Source organism: Nothoprocta perdicaria, unplaced genomic scaffold (assembly GCF_003342845.1).
Source record: "Nothoprocta perdicaria isolate Ctin4 unplaced genomic scaffold, notPer1 scaffold_25, whole genome shotgun sequence".
NCBI lineage: Eukaryota > Metazoa > Chordata > Aves > Tinamiformes > Tinamidae > Nothoprocta > Nothoprocta perdicaria.
Genome location: NW_020455477.1, coordinates 4,935,750 through 4,957,169, shown reverse-complemented (window position 1 = coordinate 4,957,169; position 21,420 = coordinate 4,935,750). Strand labels below are relative to the sequence as shown.

At 41.5% G+C, this 21,420-nt stretch overlaps 1 protein-coding gene across 1 annotated transcript in view; it reads left to right on the top strand.

The window, feature by feature from the left end:
• SLC9A9 (solute carrier family 9 member A9) overlaps window positions 1-21,420 on the top strand; it is a 94,097-nt gene that overhangs the window by 3,549 nt on the left and 69,128 nt on the right. Inside the window, exons 2-4 of the mRNA XM_026040099.1 lie at window positions 1,424-1,626; window positions 5,944-6,021; window positions 6,587-6,663. Coding sequence (XP_025895884.1) covers window positions 1,424-1,626; window positions 5,944-6,021; window positions 6,587-6,663 — 358 coding nt within the window. The remainder of the gene's footprint in view (window positions 1-1,423; window positions 1,627-5,943; window positions 6,022-6,586; window positions 6,664-21,420) is intronic.

The following is a 21,420-nucleotide window of genomic DNA, read 5'->3' as shown; positions in this document are numbered from 1 at the left end:
AAAAAAAAAAAAAAAAAAAAAAAAAAAAAATCTGTGCTCTTTTATCTGCTAGATTAATTAGCAACTCTGATTGCTCATTAGATCCTCAGCTTGAATAGATTTCACTGTGATCAATAGATCCAGGTGGACAAAGACACACCTGCCTTTGAAGTGGGGCTTCCAGGGAGCAGTACATCAGATAGGAAGGGAAACCCAAAAAGGATGAAGGACACGTTTGGCTTATATTAGAAATCAGCATTTCATAGTGCATAGATGAAGGAAGGGATGTCATTCTTAAGCCAATGAAGAACTTTTTAAGAAATTCTAAAATAGTTGGGAAAATCATGTAATGCACAAAACTGCATCCCTGAGTGTCTATACTTAAGCAAGGCATTTAACAGCACCCTAGAAAAAAACTCAGTCCTGTTTGGTTCAGGAGTTTGGCAGGGGATTTTGTTGCAGGGAGAGTTCACTGCAAAGGACAGAAAGAAAAAAGTGGTTATAATGACACTTTTTCCTGTTTCAATACAGCTTGTAAATAAATGTGCTTTAAAAATGAATTCAGTCAACACCTGGTAATACATTTAAAGGAAAAATATATTAAAAACAAGGAATGAAAACCTGTCTTGGACTTGGGCTCCTAGAGCACAAGACGTGCGCTCTACCCTGCGTGCTCTCGGTCACCCTCAATAAGCCTCTGCATTCAGTTACCCGTCACCTTAACTGATGTGACACTTGCTGAAACTTGTTTCTTTTTACCAACAGCTCCCTACTTTCCATGTCAAACTGATGCAGTTTGACTGATACTGCTCATGCAGTATCATTCCTAACCGATCTTTAGAAAATGAGGTGTACAAATGTTGTATTTTTACATATTAAGTCCATATAAATTCTGGGAAAAAAATTCATGGTTAAATAATCTACCATGGAAAAATGGACTGCAAGGGAACTAAACATTCTTAATCTTTTGCTTTTTAGCGCCATTCAAAATGACTATGATTTTTCCTGAACCTTCTTTTTAAATGAACTACAAAGAATGATTTGCAAAATACGTGCTTCACTTGGGAAGGTGAAGCAGTAGGACAAAAAGTATATTATAGATAGACCTAGTTAAAAATTATCTCTGTCCGAATATGATCTGTGGTCCTGAACAATATTGGGGGAAAAAAAAAAAGATTATAGGAGAAACTGCATTCCATWAATGTTACTTGAACTAAGATATTAACTCTGGGTAATGTGGCAGAATTTTGCCTCCATGAATAGAGCTTGGTTGACTTATGTGTGCTTGGGATAGTGCTCAGTTATGCACTCATCCTCCTCTCTAAGTATCTACTGAACTTGTGGCTACAAGTACAGCAGAAGAGGAAAAATTTTGTCCAGGTCAGTAAAGGGTAAAGCATCTCTGAATTTCTTTGGTTTTTTTTGTGTGTGTTTCACTCTCCAGGGCTTGTAATGGGATTAATTATACGATATGCAACAAAACCATCAGATGTTGAAAGTGGAACTGTTTATGAATGTGAAAAGCTGAAATCTGGGCCATCCACGCTGCTCATTAATATAACTAACCAAGTCTATGAATATCAGTACAAAAGGGAGATCAGTCGTCACAATGTCAACAGTCACCAAGGAAATGCAATTCTTCAAAAGGTAGAAACTATCTTCTTTTCATTCTAAACTGTATAAGATGTTTCTTTCATTTCTACACTTGAGAGAGAAAAGGAAGTTAAGTTAAAATGTGATGCAGAGAGTGAGAAGCTGTTCTGAACTTAGGGTGAGAAAGGTAAGAAAGGAGAGAGAACAGGAAAAGGAAGTAAGACGCAGTAGAAACCCGATCATCACTTGGTTTTGAGCTCTGAATTCAGCCAGCCATATGCTAGAAGCCTAAATGCCTCAGCTCCYTTGCATGACAGCTCCACTCCCTGAAAACACGGGTTTCATCCTTGTGCCCACCCCACCAGCACTCCGTAATCCTCACGGGAACCTCTCCTTGTCCTCTGCCCAAAACACGACTGGTTTCAGCAGCATGGAGAAGGGGAAGTTACCCCCTGTGCACAGCAGGTAACTGCAGACCCCAGAGAGACATTCTACATTGTATGAGCTTGCAAACAAGTTAAACTTCTACAGGGATCCCGTGCATCCCTGCAGTAGCGGGCATTTCCCTGGAGATCTGCAGACAGTCATCTGGCAATTCTGGCAGGGCACAAAAAAGGAAGTGGGAGAGGAAGCTGAGAGTCCTTTACAAGGTCATGGCCTTTATTCTGTTTTCTAGTGTGCAACAATTAAATATTTAGCTTGCTAGTATTACCTTAATAACGTACACTGCTCGTGTTTTGCGTGATACTCCTCTCCCAAAGCGTGCTAGATGTGTGCATGAACACATATATGTGCCTCTCCCACCCCACCAGCTGCCACCAAAGCTCCTGCCAAGATCCCGACCAGCTGAAGAGGCTGGAGCTGCTGCTGCTGCTCTGGAGGCAGCGCGGGCAAATCAGCAAATCCCACCCAGGCTCCACGCGTTTCCCTCATCAATCACGGAAAATGCCTTGAGAAAATTCTTGTCAGTGTTAAACAGTTCGACTTGAATAGATGTATCGTTACATTACCAGGAGAAATCGTTACRTTCACACACCTACGCAACCTCTGCTTCCTGTAATGTGAACTTCCTAAAAAAAAAAAAAAGCAACTTAAAAAACTCATGAGAGCAGAGGGACTTTTTAAAAACAGATTTTATGCTCAAAGGCATCAAATATTCACGTGAAGATTCTAAACTCCTCAAATTAACTTTTTTCTTTTACAATATTGAAATATATTGCTTTGCTTTCCCCCAAGTATTCTTAATGCATATCTAGCATAGTATTATACTGGTTATCATTAAAAACCATTAAAGAACATTAAGCCTGGCTTATAAAGCGCACTGGGGAGCTCCAGTACCTCGAGGCCGGCAGCAGCAGCAGCACTTCAGCAGCGGGTCCCATTGCCTGGGGCTGCCGCGTTGCTYCTCAGCGCGTGGAGGCAGGAAGCGCTGGGGCGCCCTGCTCAGACGTGCTGAGTCCTCATCCTTCTTCCTGCACGTTGGCTGCGAGAGATTTGTCTCAGTCAAAGCACGTGTTGCGCTTCCAAACTAGACGTGCTAACACACTGCATTTGAACATCTCTGCCAAACCAGGTCTACCAAAGCTGGCTTGTACCATAAGAAAGTAGGAGCACAGAAATTCCTGTTGCCCTTAGAGGGCATTGCTTGTCTCTTCACAGCCTTACTTTGCTGCAAGGTCGTTAAAAGCCTCCATCGTGCAGTTAGTAATGTGAATCTCTCCAGATTAAGACAGAAGGCTCAGCCTACAATAATTTTCACACCTTTTCCCCTTAAAATGCTCTGGGAAATGCCCTGTTGGAGAAAAGGGGAGCAGGAAGGGAGGAGAAGAGAGGGAAGAACTCACCAGCATTGAAGGGACAAAAACTCTGCCTGGCAAAGCACTGACACAGAAAGCAGGGAACGGGATTGCACCGTGCGCTGGTTGTTTGTACAACTGCAATTCCCTCCTGACCTCAGCGTAAAAGTTTTCTATGTGCATTTATCAGAAAGAATAATCTGTGCCGTGACTTACAAATGTGCATCCTTTACAGGATACTTCATAATAAAAGGACATGCAGGCAGGGCTTCTGATGCCGATGGAAAAAAATAAAGCTATCTTGCTTGCTGAATTGATTTCAAAATTAGCATTTGAGACTGTTAGTTTCTAAGTGAAACAAGAATTTATTTTCTCTCTTATTTTCCATAATTTTGTCAGCATAGCTAAAGTTGCTAACACATTTGCCAGCTAGTTCTTATCAACTTAATAATTCAAAGTAAGCAGAATGAAAAAAAAGGCTGAGCCCTCACTTCCTGTTTATCAAACCGAGCTATACATTAGCAAGAAGACAGCAGTAGTTTTGTAGATCTTATTCTTTTGAAGCTAAATAATTCACCCAGTATACTCTAGCCTTAGAATGTCACTTTATCCAAACAGAGGAGCTGCCAGCCATTGCGCTAATTATACTGTGTTGCTTTTAAAGATATTGATATAACATATCCCAGTGTCAAAACAGCAAATTACACAGGCTCATTAAAATAATGTTTTTCCCCAGCAACGCTGTGGTTTTCAACAGGATTCTGTTTTACTGAGTTACGTGAAACGAAGCCCTGGGGCCGAACGTCGCCGCTGCTCCCTGCGCCTCGAGCTGGCGGCCGYGGGGAGCGGGAGAAATGGCTTTTCCCCTGCCCAATGCCACGTGCATCTAGCATTATTTAGCAGATTTGATAGAAATGCATCTGCGTGAAGTATGTGAAATACAGGGTTAGCTGAAGAATGTACTTTATTTGAACTCCAGGTGCATAACCAGTTCCTCCACAGTCTCCTGCAATGGCATCCAGARAGCAGAATGACATACAGGGACTGAGATGGTTAACATATTCTGTTGCATTTTGGTCTTTTTCTAACATCTTTAAATCAATTTAAGGGAATGTTCTGCTAGTGTAAAGTTGGTTTATCCAGCTTTTATCCCAACCATTCATCCCCCTTTATGCTAGCAACACGCTGGAACATGCAGGAAAGGAGAGTCAATTGCTCTCTGACCATGGAGCTAAGTTTTTACCTATCATTTTCTTGCAGAAGAACAGTCCTGGTTAGTTCCTTTCAGATTTCCAGGCTCAGAGATATTTTGTGTTTTTGCTAACACAGAAAGTCAAGAAGCTGCTCTCTAGGTCTWCATGGCTGTCACCACAAAGATGTTTCAGTTTCATTGCTATGACAGTACAACTTGCAATGTCAGCGCACAGAAAAAACAAAATATAAGGATGATATTGTTAAATCAGCTGAGTTGCTAATAATTAGGTACACCTTAAAACCCTTAAATTGAATAATCGATTCTAACAGAAGTGTCAAAGCCATTAAATCCGGAAGAAAAGGCTTCATGCCATTTGTGAGCTTCCAGTTTCATCAGACGGTGCTTTTGCAGGAAAGGACCGATTGTGCCTTGCCAAACTCACATTTCCTTAGCCAGGAGAAACACCYGGCTGCTGTGGAAAGCCTAAAATTTGCTTTGCTGCAGCCAGCCCAAACTGATGGACTGGACAGATTACATTTTACTAGATATGTTGCGAGGGAAAAGAAGCTACAGAAGCAGTTATTGGATTSAGTAAGAAACTTGGTGACAACTGAGCTGGCAGCTGTGCAGAGCTGATGATAACATCACAGCGTAATGAGTCACATCACATCTTTTTGTGTTACCTAACCACAGGCATTCTCCTTGCCTGTTAAAAAATGTGAGGTGAAATGTACCACTCTTAGGCTAACTTGTCAAAAAGGAATGAAGAGGGTCTAGGTGTGCACACTTCATATGCAGTAGTGCAAGAAACCATATCCTCTCAGCTGATGACCTTCATTAAGCAATATTAGTAAGCTCTACCTGAACATAATAGATACGGTTTGAGAGAAACATTAGTTTGGATTTTTGGTAGTGCCGGTATTTTCTGTTATTGACATTCTGTGTGCAGGAATCTGAGGCACAAGGTTGCACCTTTCTTGAGACTGAAGAGGGAGCCTGTGCCTGAAGCACAGCTCCCAGGCTGCATGGTCTGAAGYGCAGGTATTACTGCCAGCGGTAACATCACCTGCAGGTGTTCCAGGTACACCACTGCATGGCTCATTTCCTTCTAGTTCATATTTTAAACATTCAAGTAGTATTTCATATATATATATATATTCAAGTAGTATTTTTACATATATATATATGTGCCTTAGGAACACAGTCATACTATTACATGAAAATAACTCCATATAACATTCTGACCTCCAGACATTCATATGTGACTCATTAAAGCCAACACTGAGAAAAATGCTACTAAAAAGGTAGAATAAAAACCTAGTACATTAAATGCAATGCTGCTTTCTTTTTCCTTACAATTTCCTTTCTTCTTTCTGACAGATGACATTTGATCCTTCCATCTTCTTCAACATTCTGTTGCCACCCATTATATTTCATGCTGGATATAGTTTAAAAAAGGTATGTGCTTCTTTCTTATCTTACGAAAGTAGATGAATGTGATTGCTACTTTTGTACATCCRACAGGCTAGTAACAGAGAAAGAGTCAGTTAATTGTGTTGCATAGCAGTAACCTGGAAAAGAATGGAGGAATATGGAAAATAAGTAGACTTAATTCTGCTCCCTTTTGCTTTGATTGTGCAGTTTGGGCATGTTACAGTGGTGAGAAAAGGCCACTTTGTCGACACTGCAGGCAGGCAGTAGCTCATGAGACTTTTATATGATCATGGACTTCCTCTGGGCAAGGGATTTGAGTATGGCAATGTTTGCATCAGCTACCTTCAAGGTGAACTTCTGTTCATTGTGCAGCATTTGGCCATACATAAAAGAGGAAACTCAATACATTCCAGGCAGAAAACATGAATTGTATTTTCAAAAGCATCCTCTGTAGCCTACGTTGTTTTATTGGACATGCAAACTATTGGCTCTAACAGGCACAGGAATAGATGGAATCCCACTTGCATATGCGATGTTTGGCTTTACTGCTCTATTAACAAAAGGCTTTTTGTCAAACTTTCCTCTCCAGAGACATTTTTTTCGTAACTTAGGATCAATTTTAACCTATGCCTTTTTGGGAACTGCCATCTCCTGCATTGTCATAGGGTAAGTGAACACCTTCTGCTGTTATTATTGAAGTCGGTATCACTGCTCTGTATTTTTCCCAGTTACAAGCACAGAAAAAACGCTGACACTGCATAGTCAATATCCCTCACAATGTGTCAGGCAGATAACATAATTCCTTATCAGGGGATGCAGCAATGGAAAAGCCAATACTCTTAAAGAGTAAGCTCTAAGACACTCAATAAATTCCATCCTTCATTTCTAGTTTGTGACGAATATGAACAACTTTCTACTATTCTGTAGCATGAACGATCTGTTTCAAGAAAGGGAACCATTTTCTTGCTTGAAATTATGCTTTAAAAAAAAAGAACTTCTGCAGGAAAGGAGCTTTCTAACAAGACAGGAAGAATTTWAAATCTCACAGGGCATAAAGGAGGGAACACTGATACCTAGTGGCATATGTGCAAAAGAGCAAAGTCATTAGTAAGGGCCAAGGGGAATCTTTTAGTTGAAGTTCTTGCTAAGYGGCTCAATTCGAAACTCCTTGCGAATTTATTGTGGGTCACTGCTACTACGTTTTTTATAACCACAGTTATAAAAGCCTGGAATACACAGTATTCCACAACACATCCAATAACCGTCTGGTCTACCTCCGTGTGCCCCTGTGTATTTCTCTGTGAGGCTGCATGGCTTGTGGCCGAGCTCAGGGACACACTTACCTGGGCAAAAGAGAAGCAGCAGCCGGGCTGCGCGGTCACGAGCTGGATGATCCCGACACGGATGCTCCACGGGGGGTCCGTGAGCATCGCAGCTTGGATGGCCACACAGCTCACGCTTCTTCCCATCAGTGGYTGCAGCAACATCCATCTCAGTAGGACCCCAGCCCCTGGAGTTGCTTCTGCTCACATCCACAGAGATCCACTAAGGTCAGAATAATAAATTCAGTACAATTCTGCATCCTGATCATACTCTGAGTTAAATGCTGACTTATCTCTTGTGATAAGGCTGGTTCTGGATCTCGTTAGGACTATTCCTGTGCTTCGTCTCATTTACCCCAACCACTGGACATTTCTCTCCTCTAGAAGAACTGTCAAGAGCTCTGTGAGACTGCAGAAGAGCAGCAGGACTCCCCAGCCCAGTAATGCCTGTACACATAGGTGATTCACTCTCTGAGCTCTCACATGAGATATTGCCCTTGGCATCAGGGCTATATAAATATATAAATATATAAATATATAAATATATAAATATATAAATATAATATCAAACCTCTTGAATATGGAGTCTTTTTGCATAATGCACACATCAGGACAAGAATGAAACATGTACATGAAGAATAAAGGAAGATAATATAAAAACTTTAATGAAGAGAAGAAACAGCAAGTCCTAAGAGAAATATCCTAAGGCAGAAACAACATATGGGGAACTGAGTGGCAGGGAAAGCAGAGATTTGCTTTTCCCTCTTGAAATCATATTCACTTCTTAGATCAGCAACCCCACTCCCAGCCAGGCCCCAGCTATCTGTGTATAGGAGCAGTGATTGTTTTCATAACATTGGCTTTGTCTGGGATTTTTAATTTGGCTTCACTTGGGTTCTCTTGAATCTCAATGCCAATAACACATTTTATATATTCAGAACGCAGCATATTCGGCATGCAACATTCACTTACCTAAATTTTTCCAGACCGCCTAATAGGCTTGGCAAGGCCTAATTTTTCTGGAATTTAAAACTCTGTGAATGTACAACTTGAAAGCAGAAGTATTTGTAGACAGCTCAGGCCAAACTTGATCTGTATTCATAACAGAAGTGAGAATTTTGCTTGAATAAATCTGATTTTTAAAAAGTAAGACTTGGATTAGAAATATTACAGTTATTGTGGTTTCAAGAGAGTGAAGCGGTGAAATATAAACAGCTGGAAAATAAGTGTTAGGAAGAAACCTTTCAAGATCATCATTGTTGCCTGTTCATAACAAAGCGTCTGCTGCCTTCTTGATTTCACCTTCCCATTAAATTTACTTCAGGCAGTGTGCAGTTCAGGCAGAAGATTTATACTTGGCTCTAATCTGGTAACAGAAAAGCATAAAGGCTACAGCAGACTAATTAAACATGGGTGTTTACCCTTTCCCATGAACCCACTCCTGTTTGTATTTTCTTCAGCCTGAATCAACAAATAATTCTGCTGCAGTCTGGAGAGTCACAAGCAGCAACTGGCAGTCACAGATACAAGAGGAGATCCCTGATTATCACTCCTCTTTAATGATATTTTGGAATTCTGAAACATGTTTGTAAAAATACAACATTAGAGAAACTGGAAAATAAACACCCACTATGATGTCCAAGTGCAGGAATTTTGTAGAGGGAATAAAGACCTCCTCTCTCTCCCTCTCCCCCTCCCTTCAGATATAATTCAGCTCTAACATTTCCAAAAGTTCTAGAATAGTAAAAGGCCCTAATTTACATCACTGCTGCCCAATGATAGATAGGAAGCACTYTTAAAAACAAGACATTAGTATAAAATAGTGCCTCTCAATCAGGCTAACAGCCACCCCAAGCTGAAGCTCTCCCCAGACTGCTGTAATTGATGCATTTGGGGTGTGAGACGGTGCAAGTTCAGTCTTAGAATTTGCAGCCATTCTGCAATAACTATCTGACATTGTTTATGGAACATGCAGAAAACTCCGTTTTTCTTCTCATAAACAGATGTGGTAAGCAGCAGGGGGACAACTATTTGTATCTTCCAGAGAAACCCCTCAGCATACTAAGGCTCAAGAATTATAGGGATCATGAAAGATATGGGGCCAGGGAGACAAAAAGGACCTGAGGTGCCAAGAACCTCATCTGTAATCAAAAACATTGATTAGTACATCCAGTGACTTCTTCAGGAAGCCARCAGAAACTTATATCAAGCACTCCCCTGAAAAATGGCATTTGTTGCAGAATAGCCAAAACATYCAAATCCAGATATTTCCCCTAGAGGAAATGCCACACTGGGGGACAGAGTTCTAGGTCATCAAGACGACAAAGCCGGGCTCTTCACAGCAGTGTATGGTGGGAGGACAAGATAATAGGCATAAATAGAAACAAAAGAGGCTCTGAATTGATATAAGGAAAAAAAAAAAAAAAAAAAAAAACCCTTCACTCAAGCATTGGCACAGGTTGTGCAGGAGATTGTCCAGTCTCTATTCTCGACGGTTTTCAAGACCATGAGCAACAAGGCCTGATCTTATATCTGATCCTGCCTGAGTAAGAGCTCAAACTAGAGGCACCTTGTGATCCCTTTCGACCTGAATTATCCCACTATTCTTGATGGGATCCATTACACACATTACAGCAGAACACATTCTGCCCCCAGTCTATTCCTGAAGCAACTTTATACTTTCATTCTTTGTAATATTTTTTTTTTTTGCTTTCGACTCAGCTCTGTCCCCATCATACCTCCTCACCCAGCAATAAGCTTCCCAGGCAGTTTTTGCTTTTCATCACCTTTTTTTTTTTTTTTTTTTTTTTGAAATTTGCAGACTGCAATAAAAAGACCTTACAGAAGAGAAGTGATTGAGATTATCTTGCTTCCTTCTGCATCAAGGACTTGATGCACAAAGATAGATCTTGAAATGCTAATCAGCTCCTGCACAGCCAGGTCCAAAGCCACAATAGGAAAAATCACTTTCCCTTATATCAGTAATATACTGACGGGGCTGTTGCTTAACTCTTTGCAGCAGCACCTCTCCCAGCTGCATAGCCTCTCTCTGGAGCTCACCAGCAAATTAATTTAAAGTGTTAAACCACCACAATCTCCACCCTTTTTTGAGCTCTTCCTTACTTGACACACACATACTTTTACCTCAGTTATGTTCATCTACACACTGCCAATATAAAAATGATGTCAGTGGACCTTGATCCACTAAAAGCCAATGACTAAGAGTGAAACTCCACAGTAAGGTCATATATAGACTAGATACGTATGATTGACCTAGATATAGCACTATAAAAGGCTTTCTATAGCTCATATGAGAAAATTACTATTATAAATATTAGAAAAATCAATATTAACCAAAATATTTTTTAAAAAATGCTTCCCTATTTCTTCCTTCCACCCTTCCTTACCACCCACTCCACAGCAAAAATAAGGGAAAAAAAAGAATGAGGTTATGCTCACAGTTCTGTTTGTCTATTTGATTTAATGCAAATAAGACTATACACGAAAATATTAAGTGTGTTCCCTGAGAATGACCTTCATTTATTTGATTTTTGGGAGGCAGAGAATGTGTTCACGCAGCTTATAAGGGACATATCATAAAGCAGAAATAGTCAAGCAGAGAAACCTGCCTGGAATTGCTCATTCCTCTAGCAAATCCCATCAGCTGCTCTACACAGCCGCCCTCCCCAATACCCCAGGATCACAAGGGGCCTGACTCGCCATCTTTCAGCAATCCTCTTACTAGCACGATTTAACCCAAGCAATACTCACCTATATAACCTCCCAAGCCCATATGGAGACGCTGAAGTTATGCTGCACTTCACCCCTCGCACAGACCCCAAAYGCCCAGCACTGCGATGTGAGAGCCGGAGAACGTGCAAACACAGCCGGCTACCACCAAACCCGGCTTCCTGGCCACACCTGAACCACAACTTAGCTCCCTTCCAAAACATGCATCCACTGCAGCAAAAACCAAGACGCGCAGTGGGTGCCGTGTCGGTCATTCCCAGCAAGAGCCAGACTCACATTTTGAGCAGATCCCGAGCGAACCCAACGACGCACGTGAACTCTGTTCTGCACTTTGCAGGCCCTTCCCCACCGCAGGGGCAGCCACGCACCAGCTACCGAACACACCGCTCCTAGGAGCGGCCCGGCCCCGAACCCGCGGCTTTTGAGCCCCGGCGCCGCCCCGCGACGCCGGCCGGGCCGGGACCGGGGCCGGGACCGGGACCAGGCCGGGCCGCGCGGGGAGCAGCGCCCCGGCTGCGCCGCTAGGGGGCAGCCGCGCTGCGCGCCGGGGCCGCGCGGGAACAGCGACAGGAAAACTTGGATCCTGGATCCCGAGTCACGCCTTGTGACAGCGTGTGGGTGATCAGCGAACAACAGTGAAGAGCGGGAAAAAGAAAAAAAAAAAACACTGATTTTATCCCAGACGGAATTTAGTTACCTGAGCACAACAGTATAAGGACATCACTGACAACATCACGTTAGTTCTGGGGGCAATTGTTGCAGGATCGGAAGTGACTCCAGCATCATGAACGTGATGCTGGGACAAAAAGGGCTTCCAGTGGAATTCAGGGACAGCAAAACCCATCGCAGGTGCCACCTGCGCCGGYCAACTGCAGCCTCATTAATAGCATGCACAAGATGATGGGGGTGACATTGCTGTCCCCCCGCTAACCCCAAAGGCGAAGACCGAAGAGCTCTCTTGGGAGCAGTTTCTGGAAGTCAGTGTTATAAATATATTTCCTTTATAGGCAAACAGATGCTCTCTGCCTTGGGGGCTATCAAACTGGCACGTTCATGAACACGCAACTCAAAAATAAATGGGAAGAGAATATGGTACTTAAGCCTGTCGAAAGTTAAGATCGAATGACTATTGTAAGCACATAAATCTTGTCTTTTCCTCAAGAGCCAAGACACCTAATGTAACTTCTCCTTTGCTGCTAAGAATGTTATCGAGTTCTCTCCTCGGCAGTGCCTGCTGCATTACAGAGACTTCATATATCTTTTATTTTTTAACAAAAGAATGGCTTAATCTATTAATGACATATTGACCTGCCATGCATTAACAGTACTCTGAGGCAAGAGTTATCGCCCAGGCAGTCGATAGCTCTATTAATGTACCCCATTAAGGCAAGACATTTGTATAACTGGAAGGAGGTCTGCCCGAAATGGATCACCCCATCCCTCAAGCGCTCCCTCACAGCACAGCCTGATTGAAAGCACATGCGATGCATGTTGTAAAGGAGTATTATTATCTTTAATCTGTGTCTTTATGAAAAGCAAGGTATTTCCCCTGCTGGTGGAGGGATTGAGAGGGCAGGGTATGTGCCACCACCACAGCAAGGAAAGCATCATGGGCCAGCGGTCTGTGTCCCCCACCAGGACCTGTTGGGGCCTGTTGGTGAACACTTGGGTGTTGCCGTAAAAGGGGGTCGGCATGCCTCGTCCGCTAGCTGGACTGACCTGGGGTTATTCGTGCCCCGGGGCCATAGAGCACTGACACCAACGTGGAGGATGCGGCAAATGGCRTTTATTGTGTAGTTCAGTTTGCCTAAATACTCCATTTGAAATGCGTGAACTCACCTACTGCCCAATCGGGACACTAATTTCAAATTTTCACCTTGTATGGCATGGGGTTATCAGTAAACTGTCTAAATTAATTATGCACCTAACTCCCGTGACATCGCGAGATCTTCCAAACGCCATACCCTGTGCTCTATGCCCTACGCTACACTATATCATCTACTTTCGCTAATCTCTCTACCTTATTAAGTCCTAAAAGCACAAAAACTCCTACACTTGGGACTCCAATCCATGAGTGTTGGGGTCTGGCTAGGAGACCAGCAGGACAGGTGGCCACGCTCACCAAAGCTTTATGGACTATTTGGACTTCTTTCCTTCAGAGCAGCCACCTTCGTTCTCCATCTGAACTGTCACTTGACAGGATTTTTTTGCAGGATAGACACAAGCAACTGCTGGGTTGTAAAGGCAAAAACGCGTAATATAACTGAGGACAGAATCAAACTTCGCTCATAGGTTCATACTAGTGAAATCAAGTTAAGTCCRCTGAAGACAGCAGAGACACACCAGACTGATACTAGTATAAATATAACCAGAATCTGCAGGTGTCAATTCACAGAAAACCTCTTTTTATTTCCTCTGAATTGGTTCTAGTCTGAAAGACCTCTGGAACACCAGCATTTAAGTGGGCAATTTTCTATCAAAAAAGTCTTTGTCTTCCTTCCCTCTTGAAGTTCCCTAGGTGGCTTTATTTCACTTTGCAGTTTCCTCCATCCTGCCTCTGCCTCTCTCTAATCTTAATCTTTAAATCAGACTGTTCTTTCATTAGGTTCTCTGGGGGACGATTCGCTGCAGAGCATCCGAGCGGGCTGCCTCCACATCGCACTGATAGCAGCTTAACACGTTCCCCCATAATTGCTCGCAGATGCTTTTGTGAAGGACAAACAATCCCAAGAAGCTGCTCAAATAATATTTCCTCTGATTAAAGAGCCTTAAGAAGGGCTTTAGCAAGTAAAGCTCCGCTGAGAAGAAAGAAGGCCACAACATGAGATTAGCTGGTCATGGGCTGGGCCGCCTCCAGCGCTCGCTTACCAGAAGATAAGCTATAAACAAGGAGTCTGCAGCCGTACCCTTCAAAACTTTCTCCTTTGCATGCAGCCTCTTTTCATTAGGTACTGGCCTCTGGGTGGCTCTCCCTTTCAAAGAATTAATTATTCAGACTCTTCCTACATATCTCTTTTCAACAGCCATGACTAGATACTACCCCATTGTGAACCAAGGACATAAGTTCTTGGTAACGGCCAGATCAGATGCCTGAAGTAGAAAAGCACATTTCAGAGATGTGCCATGCTTCTGTGTTATCAAGCCGGGTTTCTCTGGCAAACTGCATTACCTTTTATATTTTAATTAAACAGCCACACTGTGAGACATTTTTTATTGTTCAAAGATTTCACATTCTTTTTTTAATGTCTCATTGTGAATAAAAACTTGAAAATATGATCCAAGTATAAGCTGAATAACCCAAAGAATACAAAATATGTCATTTAATAATTAAGAAATGAAAGATGACTTATGTTCCTGTCTTGTGATGCTTTTATAATATGTTCTGGATGGAGACATGCAGTGCTGTTCAGCTAATACTCCTGCTGGAATGCTGTTCTTTTTTTCCATACTGATACTATATAAGGCCCTATCTGAAGGGAATGTGTAACATGAGTGCACTGCCAAGGAGCTGTGCTGCAATACTTGTGTCTTCATGCTTCCTTTTCTGCAGGGGTTTCTGCCTTTTAAAAGGTGTCAGAGTGACTTTTCCCTCTTTCTCTCTGTTCTTTGAACTTTTTGATCGTTATAGTCTTCTACCCTATTCTTAATTTTCTCTTGTTGTACCATTTTGAAAGCCTCCTGTATAACTTCCAGTTGACAAAATTGCCCTTGGGATTTCTCTTCCTTGAGGGTTGATCATCATCACTCTTGAACGGATGCTGGGGAGGCAGATGAACCTTCAAATGTAGCTAGGAAGAGCAAGAGGAGGGTGCCTGGAGGCAGGTCCAGCCACTTGCCATGGTGTGGGCTCGCGCTGTGGGGAGAGGAATGGGAGCTGAACATCAAAGASCCAAGGAAATGTAAAATCCTTAATGCCACGATTCCTCCTTTCATCTGCTCTTTCTCTTCTGGCAAGGTGTTGCAGACCGGTTCTGCTTTCCATACTACCAAATAAATTCAAGCGTCAGTGCATGTAAATGAATCTTCTGGATCTGCTTTTTATCCTTTAGAAGCTCTAACACTCACTAAAACTAATTTGAGGTTGAAAGTATTTTCAGTCAGCAGAAGCAGGTACAAATAGTCTTTCTAGGACAAACAAGGCTCTGGTGTTCTGTAGGCTGGAGCTGAAAAAGGATGAGGAGGAGCAGAAAGGTTGGCAAAACTCATCCTGGTGGGCTCCTTAAGCCAGGCCAAAACCATTGGGCTGGGGATGCCATTTGCAAGAGCTGGGGAGGCCACTGTCTGTGCRCTCAGAATGGAGCCACGTCACCACTACCGTCAACTGGGGTGCCTGCAAGAGAGGGGCCAAAACCCACGCACGGCGTTCRTGCACAGAAGCCTGTTCCCTGGCTGTGCAGTGTGAGGCGTGAGCAGCCCGAAACGCAGCTCGCCATAACCTTCGCTGAGGCGAAAGGAGACCGCAAGATACTGACACCCACTCTACGCGTCCCACAAAATATCGTTTGCTTCAGATAAGCTTGTGACTTAATTAACTTAATGCTGCTTTGTGTAGGATTTGGGCAGCAGAGGGTGGCAAAGTGCAGTTCACAAACACACTTGAGAAATAACGCGTGACTCCCCCCTGCTCCTTCAAAGCTCATGCAAGTTTCGTACTCCTGAATGGATATTTAACATTCCTTTCCAGGCCTGAGCATTCCTCAGCTATCATGTGGAATTGAGATTTATTCCCTGCTCTCTTGTTGCTAGTGCTAAATTGCAGACAGCTCTGCCATGTTCTGTCCTGTCTTTCAGATTCTGGTTGGCTTTTACTGTCCATTCGGTTACTAAAAAGAACATGGGCATCGTTATTTCCTAGTACAGCCCAAACCAGGGTTGACTTCAGTTGATGTTTGACAAGTTCAAGTAATTCTGCTGAAGTGTCTAACCTTTTGGTTGCTCCAAAACAGAACAGTGACTACTCTAAGGGAGAAATCTCTAATAAAAAGGGAAGATGTGTTTGCGTAGATTTAAAAAAAAAAAAAAAAAAAAAAAGTGGTATTAAAAGTATAGCTTAATGTTAACATTAGCAAAAATCTGAAAAGAAGGAAGTAAAGATCTTGAGGCCAAATTTTAAAGTTTTCTTAAAAAATTCCAAACCCACTTATTCAATAGAATTACTTGGAAGTTTATCAAGGGGCAGCCTATTTTGTTTTTGTTTTSTTTTGTTTTGTTCCATTTCTGAGGCACTTTTTATTCTTGTGCAGAGCCTCAAAATATTTGCACATCTGCAGAGGCCCAGTCTGATTTAGAAAAGAGGACTTCCCTAATGGGATATGAGCAGCATGAGCACTGTGGCTTAACCCACAATACACAATGCTACTGGCAAACATTTTAAATAATTGATTGTCTATATTGAATTTACAAAAAAAGAAGAAAAAAAAAGGATTTCTGCAAGCTGCAGCGTACAAYGAACTCTAAACAGATGCTCTGTAAGACTGTTTGTTTTAGACAAATGTGACTGCAGCTGCTGTATAATAATATCAAAACCAGAAGTTAACACAGCTCACAGTAGGCAATACTCAGTGATGTAACATCAGTTAATTTATATAAATGTCCTCCCAAGAAGGGAATATTCTGCAGTCTTGCTCATTTAGGAAAATTAACTTCTTTCTCTGACCCTTGAAGTMGTGAAATAAGAGAATAAACCATGGAGGCAGAGAAATTAGAGCAAGAGAAGAGCTATTAGACCATATAGCCCATTGTTCCACCCCTACAAGGCCCCTCTGCAGCACATCCATGAACGCTTTGTCCGCTMTACATAAAAACTGAGAACGTGCAGGGAATGAGGGAACAATTCTGGCACGCAGCAATATCAGCTCTTTTCTCTCTGCTTGGATCCAGCTATAGGGTGAAGCAAAGCGGTAATCGCTGCCATTATAGAGAACAGGTTATTAGCATTTCTACAGCACTGCAGCTCTAGCTGTGAATGTGTAATCAGTTCTATTGCTGGAGAAGTATTTTCCAGCCCCTTGTCAAAGCTGATTGCCGAGTTCCAGCACCGGGAGCCGCTTGACTCCCTCCCTGGCCTGGCCCACGTGAGCAGAGCACGGCGGTGTGAGCTGTGCAAGCCAATGCTGATGTGCACGAAGCAGAATGCAGCAGTGCCAGTGGTTCAGAAAATATCCCCCTTGCCTTTAATAGGCTGTTGCCAAGCACAACATGCACAGRTAGCTGTGCTTCAAGAACGGTAAAGCTGCTTGACGTCCTGAATATTGCATGTGCGAGGATCCCGTGGCACTCTTCTGCAGGAGCAGCGACAGGCGCCCAGGTGCCCCACCAGCTTTATGCATAGCAATTGCAGTGCATTTTTCTCACCCCGACTTGCCCTGTGGTTGTATCGCGTGCTGCGTGTCTGGCTTCCTGCTCTACACACCGCACCTGCTGCATTCAGAACTGCTCCACGGGAGTAGGACACGCTCACAAACGTAGCCTGAATCTCAGCAATTGCACCTGCGCTTCCACCAGCCAGCTCTCCTTCCACAAACACGCAGCCTTGCAGGTCGATGTGAGCTCAGTACCCAGTTCTCAGGCTGGATCTAGCCTCTTGATTCCCCTCATGCAGCACAGGAGGAGTTGACGGGCCGCACAACTGCCACACTCCTATGAGCAAAGGACTTGCTAGGGGTGAGGGTGGATCATTCACTTCTCCTGTTTTCCAGCCCTGTTTGCTCCTTGGTAGCCCTTGGTTCAGCTAAAGCAGCCCTAATGTGCAAAGTAAAAGGGAAAACATCATTCAGTCATTTTTTATTGGCTTAGTGGAAAACTAAAAAATAAATTTWAAAAAGTGTAACTTACTGTGAAATAATCAGCTTGTTACTGGGGAAACCAAATTTACTTCCCTCATTTTAACTCTCAATTAAATTGTGTTACTAAACACTGTGTCTTGTAAAACAGCCCATGAAGTTACTTTGCATTTATACCCTCCCAACACAGGTGACAATCTGAGCAAAGGAAGAAAAAGACAGCAGTTTTTTTAATATTATTTTTGGTTAGATTAGGCCAGATCCCACRTGCTTACCTTATTTATGCCTGTAATCTCATTTAGCTTGATATGTAATTCACATGAGCAAGGTAAAACATTGTCAGCTGGTTTGGTGTTTTCACTTACAGACTTAGTTACCTCCCCTCTAGTCTACCAGCGCTCTGGAAGAGCTGTTCCAAAGTCAAAATCTTTCCTGTAGATTTTTCTCCCTTTTTTCTCATCAAAATCATAGCCTTCATATATCTACAGAGCAAATTTTCCACATTAAAGCAGCCAATACCTCACAACTGCATTTCCATTTAATCAATTTAATTATCATTCATTTGCCTCACCCAGGAAACATTTGAGGCAATTTTCCACTTAATCATTCTGAGTAAAAGCAACAGTAATAGCTTTAGATTTTAAAGACTGCCTAAGCCTTTGCAGAGACCCTACATGGGGAATAGTTTGTCCTGTGCCTGAGCCTGTGTAAACCCTGGAGCTGAGAACAGCGTCCATCAGGAGWTGCATTCAAGCAGCTTGTCCCATTCAGGATGGAGTTAATGCAAAGTCCACTTGCAGCTCTAGGTAGATTTTGGGGCCATAGACATTTTACGGTGTCAGAGAGAGAGAGAGAGAAAAAAAATGCTAAGTCTTAAATTAAGCACAATGGCATCATTTTCAGATAAAGGAAATATTTTAATAGATRCATATTAGTTGCACTTTGGTATAAAATAACGGAAGTTCAATGAAGGGAAAGCCATTTTCCATGAAGCAGAACCAACAACACTGCGTGAAAGASCTAGTCAAAATATTTATGCACACAATGAGCAATGTAATCCTTATGATGAAGTAATATAATGAGGTTGGGGAAGATACAACTCACATAAAACACCACAGACTCAGCCCTTCCATGGGACACTGATCCTTGTCAAATTTGCTTGTTATTGTCACTTCAGAAGTTGTGGACCTACCGCATATGTGTATTTTGTAATAAAAATACAGGAGAACAATACTGAGTTTTGTTGGGCTGCTGCTGGTGTGTTTTGCCTATTGAAAGAGCAGGAGACAACCTGTTTGTTGTTAAGTAGCAGTGTGCTAATGCTCAGTGTCTGCTGACTCACTTTGTTTCTGAGCAGGACAAATGTTTTCACCCAGAGAAGATATTAACTGGCTGGGAAGGATGACACATTAGACCTGGCTGTGCATCACTGCGTTAAATTTTTTTGATAGGAAACTACAGTTTTAATACCAGTTATATCTGTCATTAATTTCCTTTGCTAGCTGTAACGCTACATGCCTGTCGGGGGGGGGTTGGTGTTTGCTTTTTTTTTTTTTTTNTTTTTTTTTTTTTTTTTTTTTTTTTAACAAATTGAGAATGTTGGGGGCGGTTCTTTAGGTAGATGACAAATGAAAGAACTTGGTGTTTTGTAGCAAATGATTTCACTTTAGAATCCATAATAATTTAAAAGTTTGCCATCTCTTTGTGGGAAAGATGAGATTGATGATGTGCATTTGAAGCACAAATTTCTTATTTTCTTCTTCTAAGCTTTTCAGAACCTAAAGAATTGTCGATGTCTTCATGCTTTTTTATCTTTAATATCTTAGACATTACCACTATYTTAAATTACATTATATTTGGTAGAAACTTTTTACTACTAAAATAGATTATTAAATGTTCATCTAGGATGACTGACAAAGACCAGTTAAGGTCTGGGTATGAATTTTTCCTTTCCTTTTTCTCAAGCATAAGCATCTCTATTTGATTGAGTTAGTCCAATAAAAATGTTAAAATGGTTTTCAACATGTTTCTTTATAGTTCATTTCATGCCCTATTTTACAGCAGGTTATTCTCTAATCTAATTTACATTATTCTGAAAGTCACAAACTGTTCTTAATTATCTTTTAATGGTAATACAAGCTCATTTAAATGGAAAATCAGGTGCTCCAGTGGAAATCTACAGTCGCAGGTCCTTGCAAACCTAAGAACATCAAAATTTTGTATGTATCTTGATGGGACGTATTAAACAGAATTATTTTCATCTTTACAATGTGTTATTCAATATTTACACTGCATTTTATAAATGTGAGAGAAAATATTGCTGCTTCAGAATCTTTGGCTTTTTTCCCTTTAAATTTTATAGAATGGTTGCTGTGGAGATTTTGCCTGGACTTTTTTTTATTCTAACGTTCTCATTCAACTGTCTTGAAACCTATTTCTCAATTCTTTTTCAAAAAAACTCTCAAACAAGATTTTTTTTTTCTCCTGGAATTTTGAAGAATTTTCTTAAATAAACCTTTGTGGAACAAGGGATGGTTCTGAGGTTGAAAATTCAAAAATGACCCTCGTTTCATCCTTGTTGCCAATATAACAATGATGTGAAATGCAATTACATGAGCMGTTACCATATTTGAATCTGAGCAAAAGTAAATAAAGCAGAAAAAAACTTTTGTTCTTAGCCTGTAGCCAGTCAGTGATACTTCTTTCAGATGTCATTAATGCGATGGATTTAGCAGAATCTTTAAAAGTCAAGCATTTACGTTGATAATGTGATGGGATTAGAAGCCTTCACATTTCAGTGGGAGTATAAAGCACTCCRTCAGCTAGAAAGAAACTCTTTCAGAAAGCAATTTTATGCTTGTCTGCAACAGGGTTTTTCTGAACTTATAAAAATTCTTGGTTTGACTGCTCTCAGAAACACAGTACTGAATTGGGTATTGTGGAGCTCTAATTGTTATAAAATGTGGAAAATGGATCTGAAATGAATAAGGGAGAAAGACAGAGCTTCCCTTTTTCTCTGAAAAAAAAAAGATAAATTTATAAAAAATGTAGCTTTGATCTTTGTTAGAACACAATCCTTATAACTATCATTTCTTTCTACTCTAAAAAACTATAAGCTGTCTGCATATTCTTCTAGCTATATTGTTTTGACCAGGCCACACTCCTGAGGATAATCACACCTTTCACGTATAGAAAGAACCTTTCAGATGATGATTACTCTAATAATGATCATCCTTGAAACACCTCATTGGAGACAGAATCAGTGCAGAGTTACCAAATTAGCCAATATAATCAGTGACTCTGATTTGCCTGGCAAATACATATGTAAGATTACAACTATCCAGTATTTCCTGGAGGTTCTCTCAATAAATAACACCAAATCAAGGAAATCTTGATATAAAGTTGACATCTCTGCAATACAATAAAATATACAATGGCACTATGATTTGGACACAGTACAGCTGACTGTTTCATAGCTCAAATACCCAAATAATTATGAGGTTTCAGTCATCACTCAGAAATGAAGTGCAACTTTCTCACTGCAAAGAGATTCAGTGTTTTCTTCATAT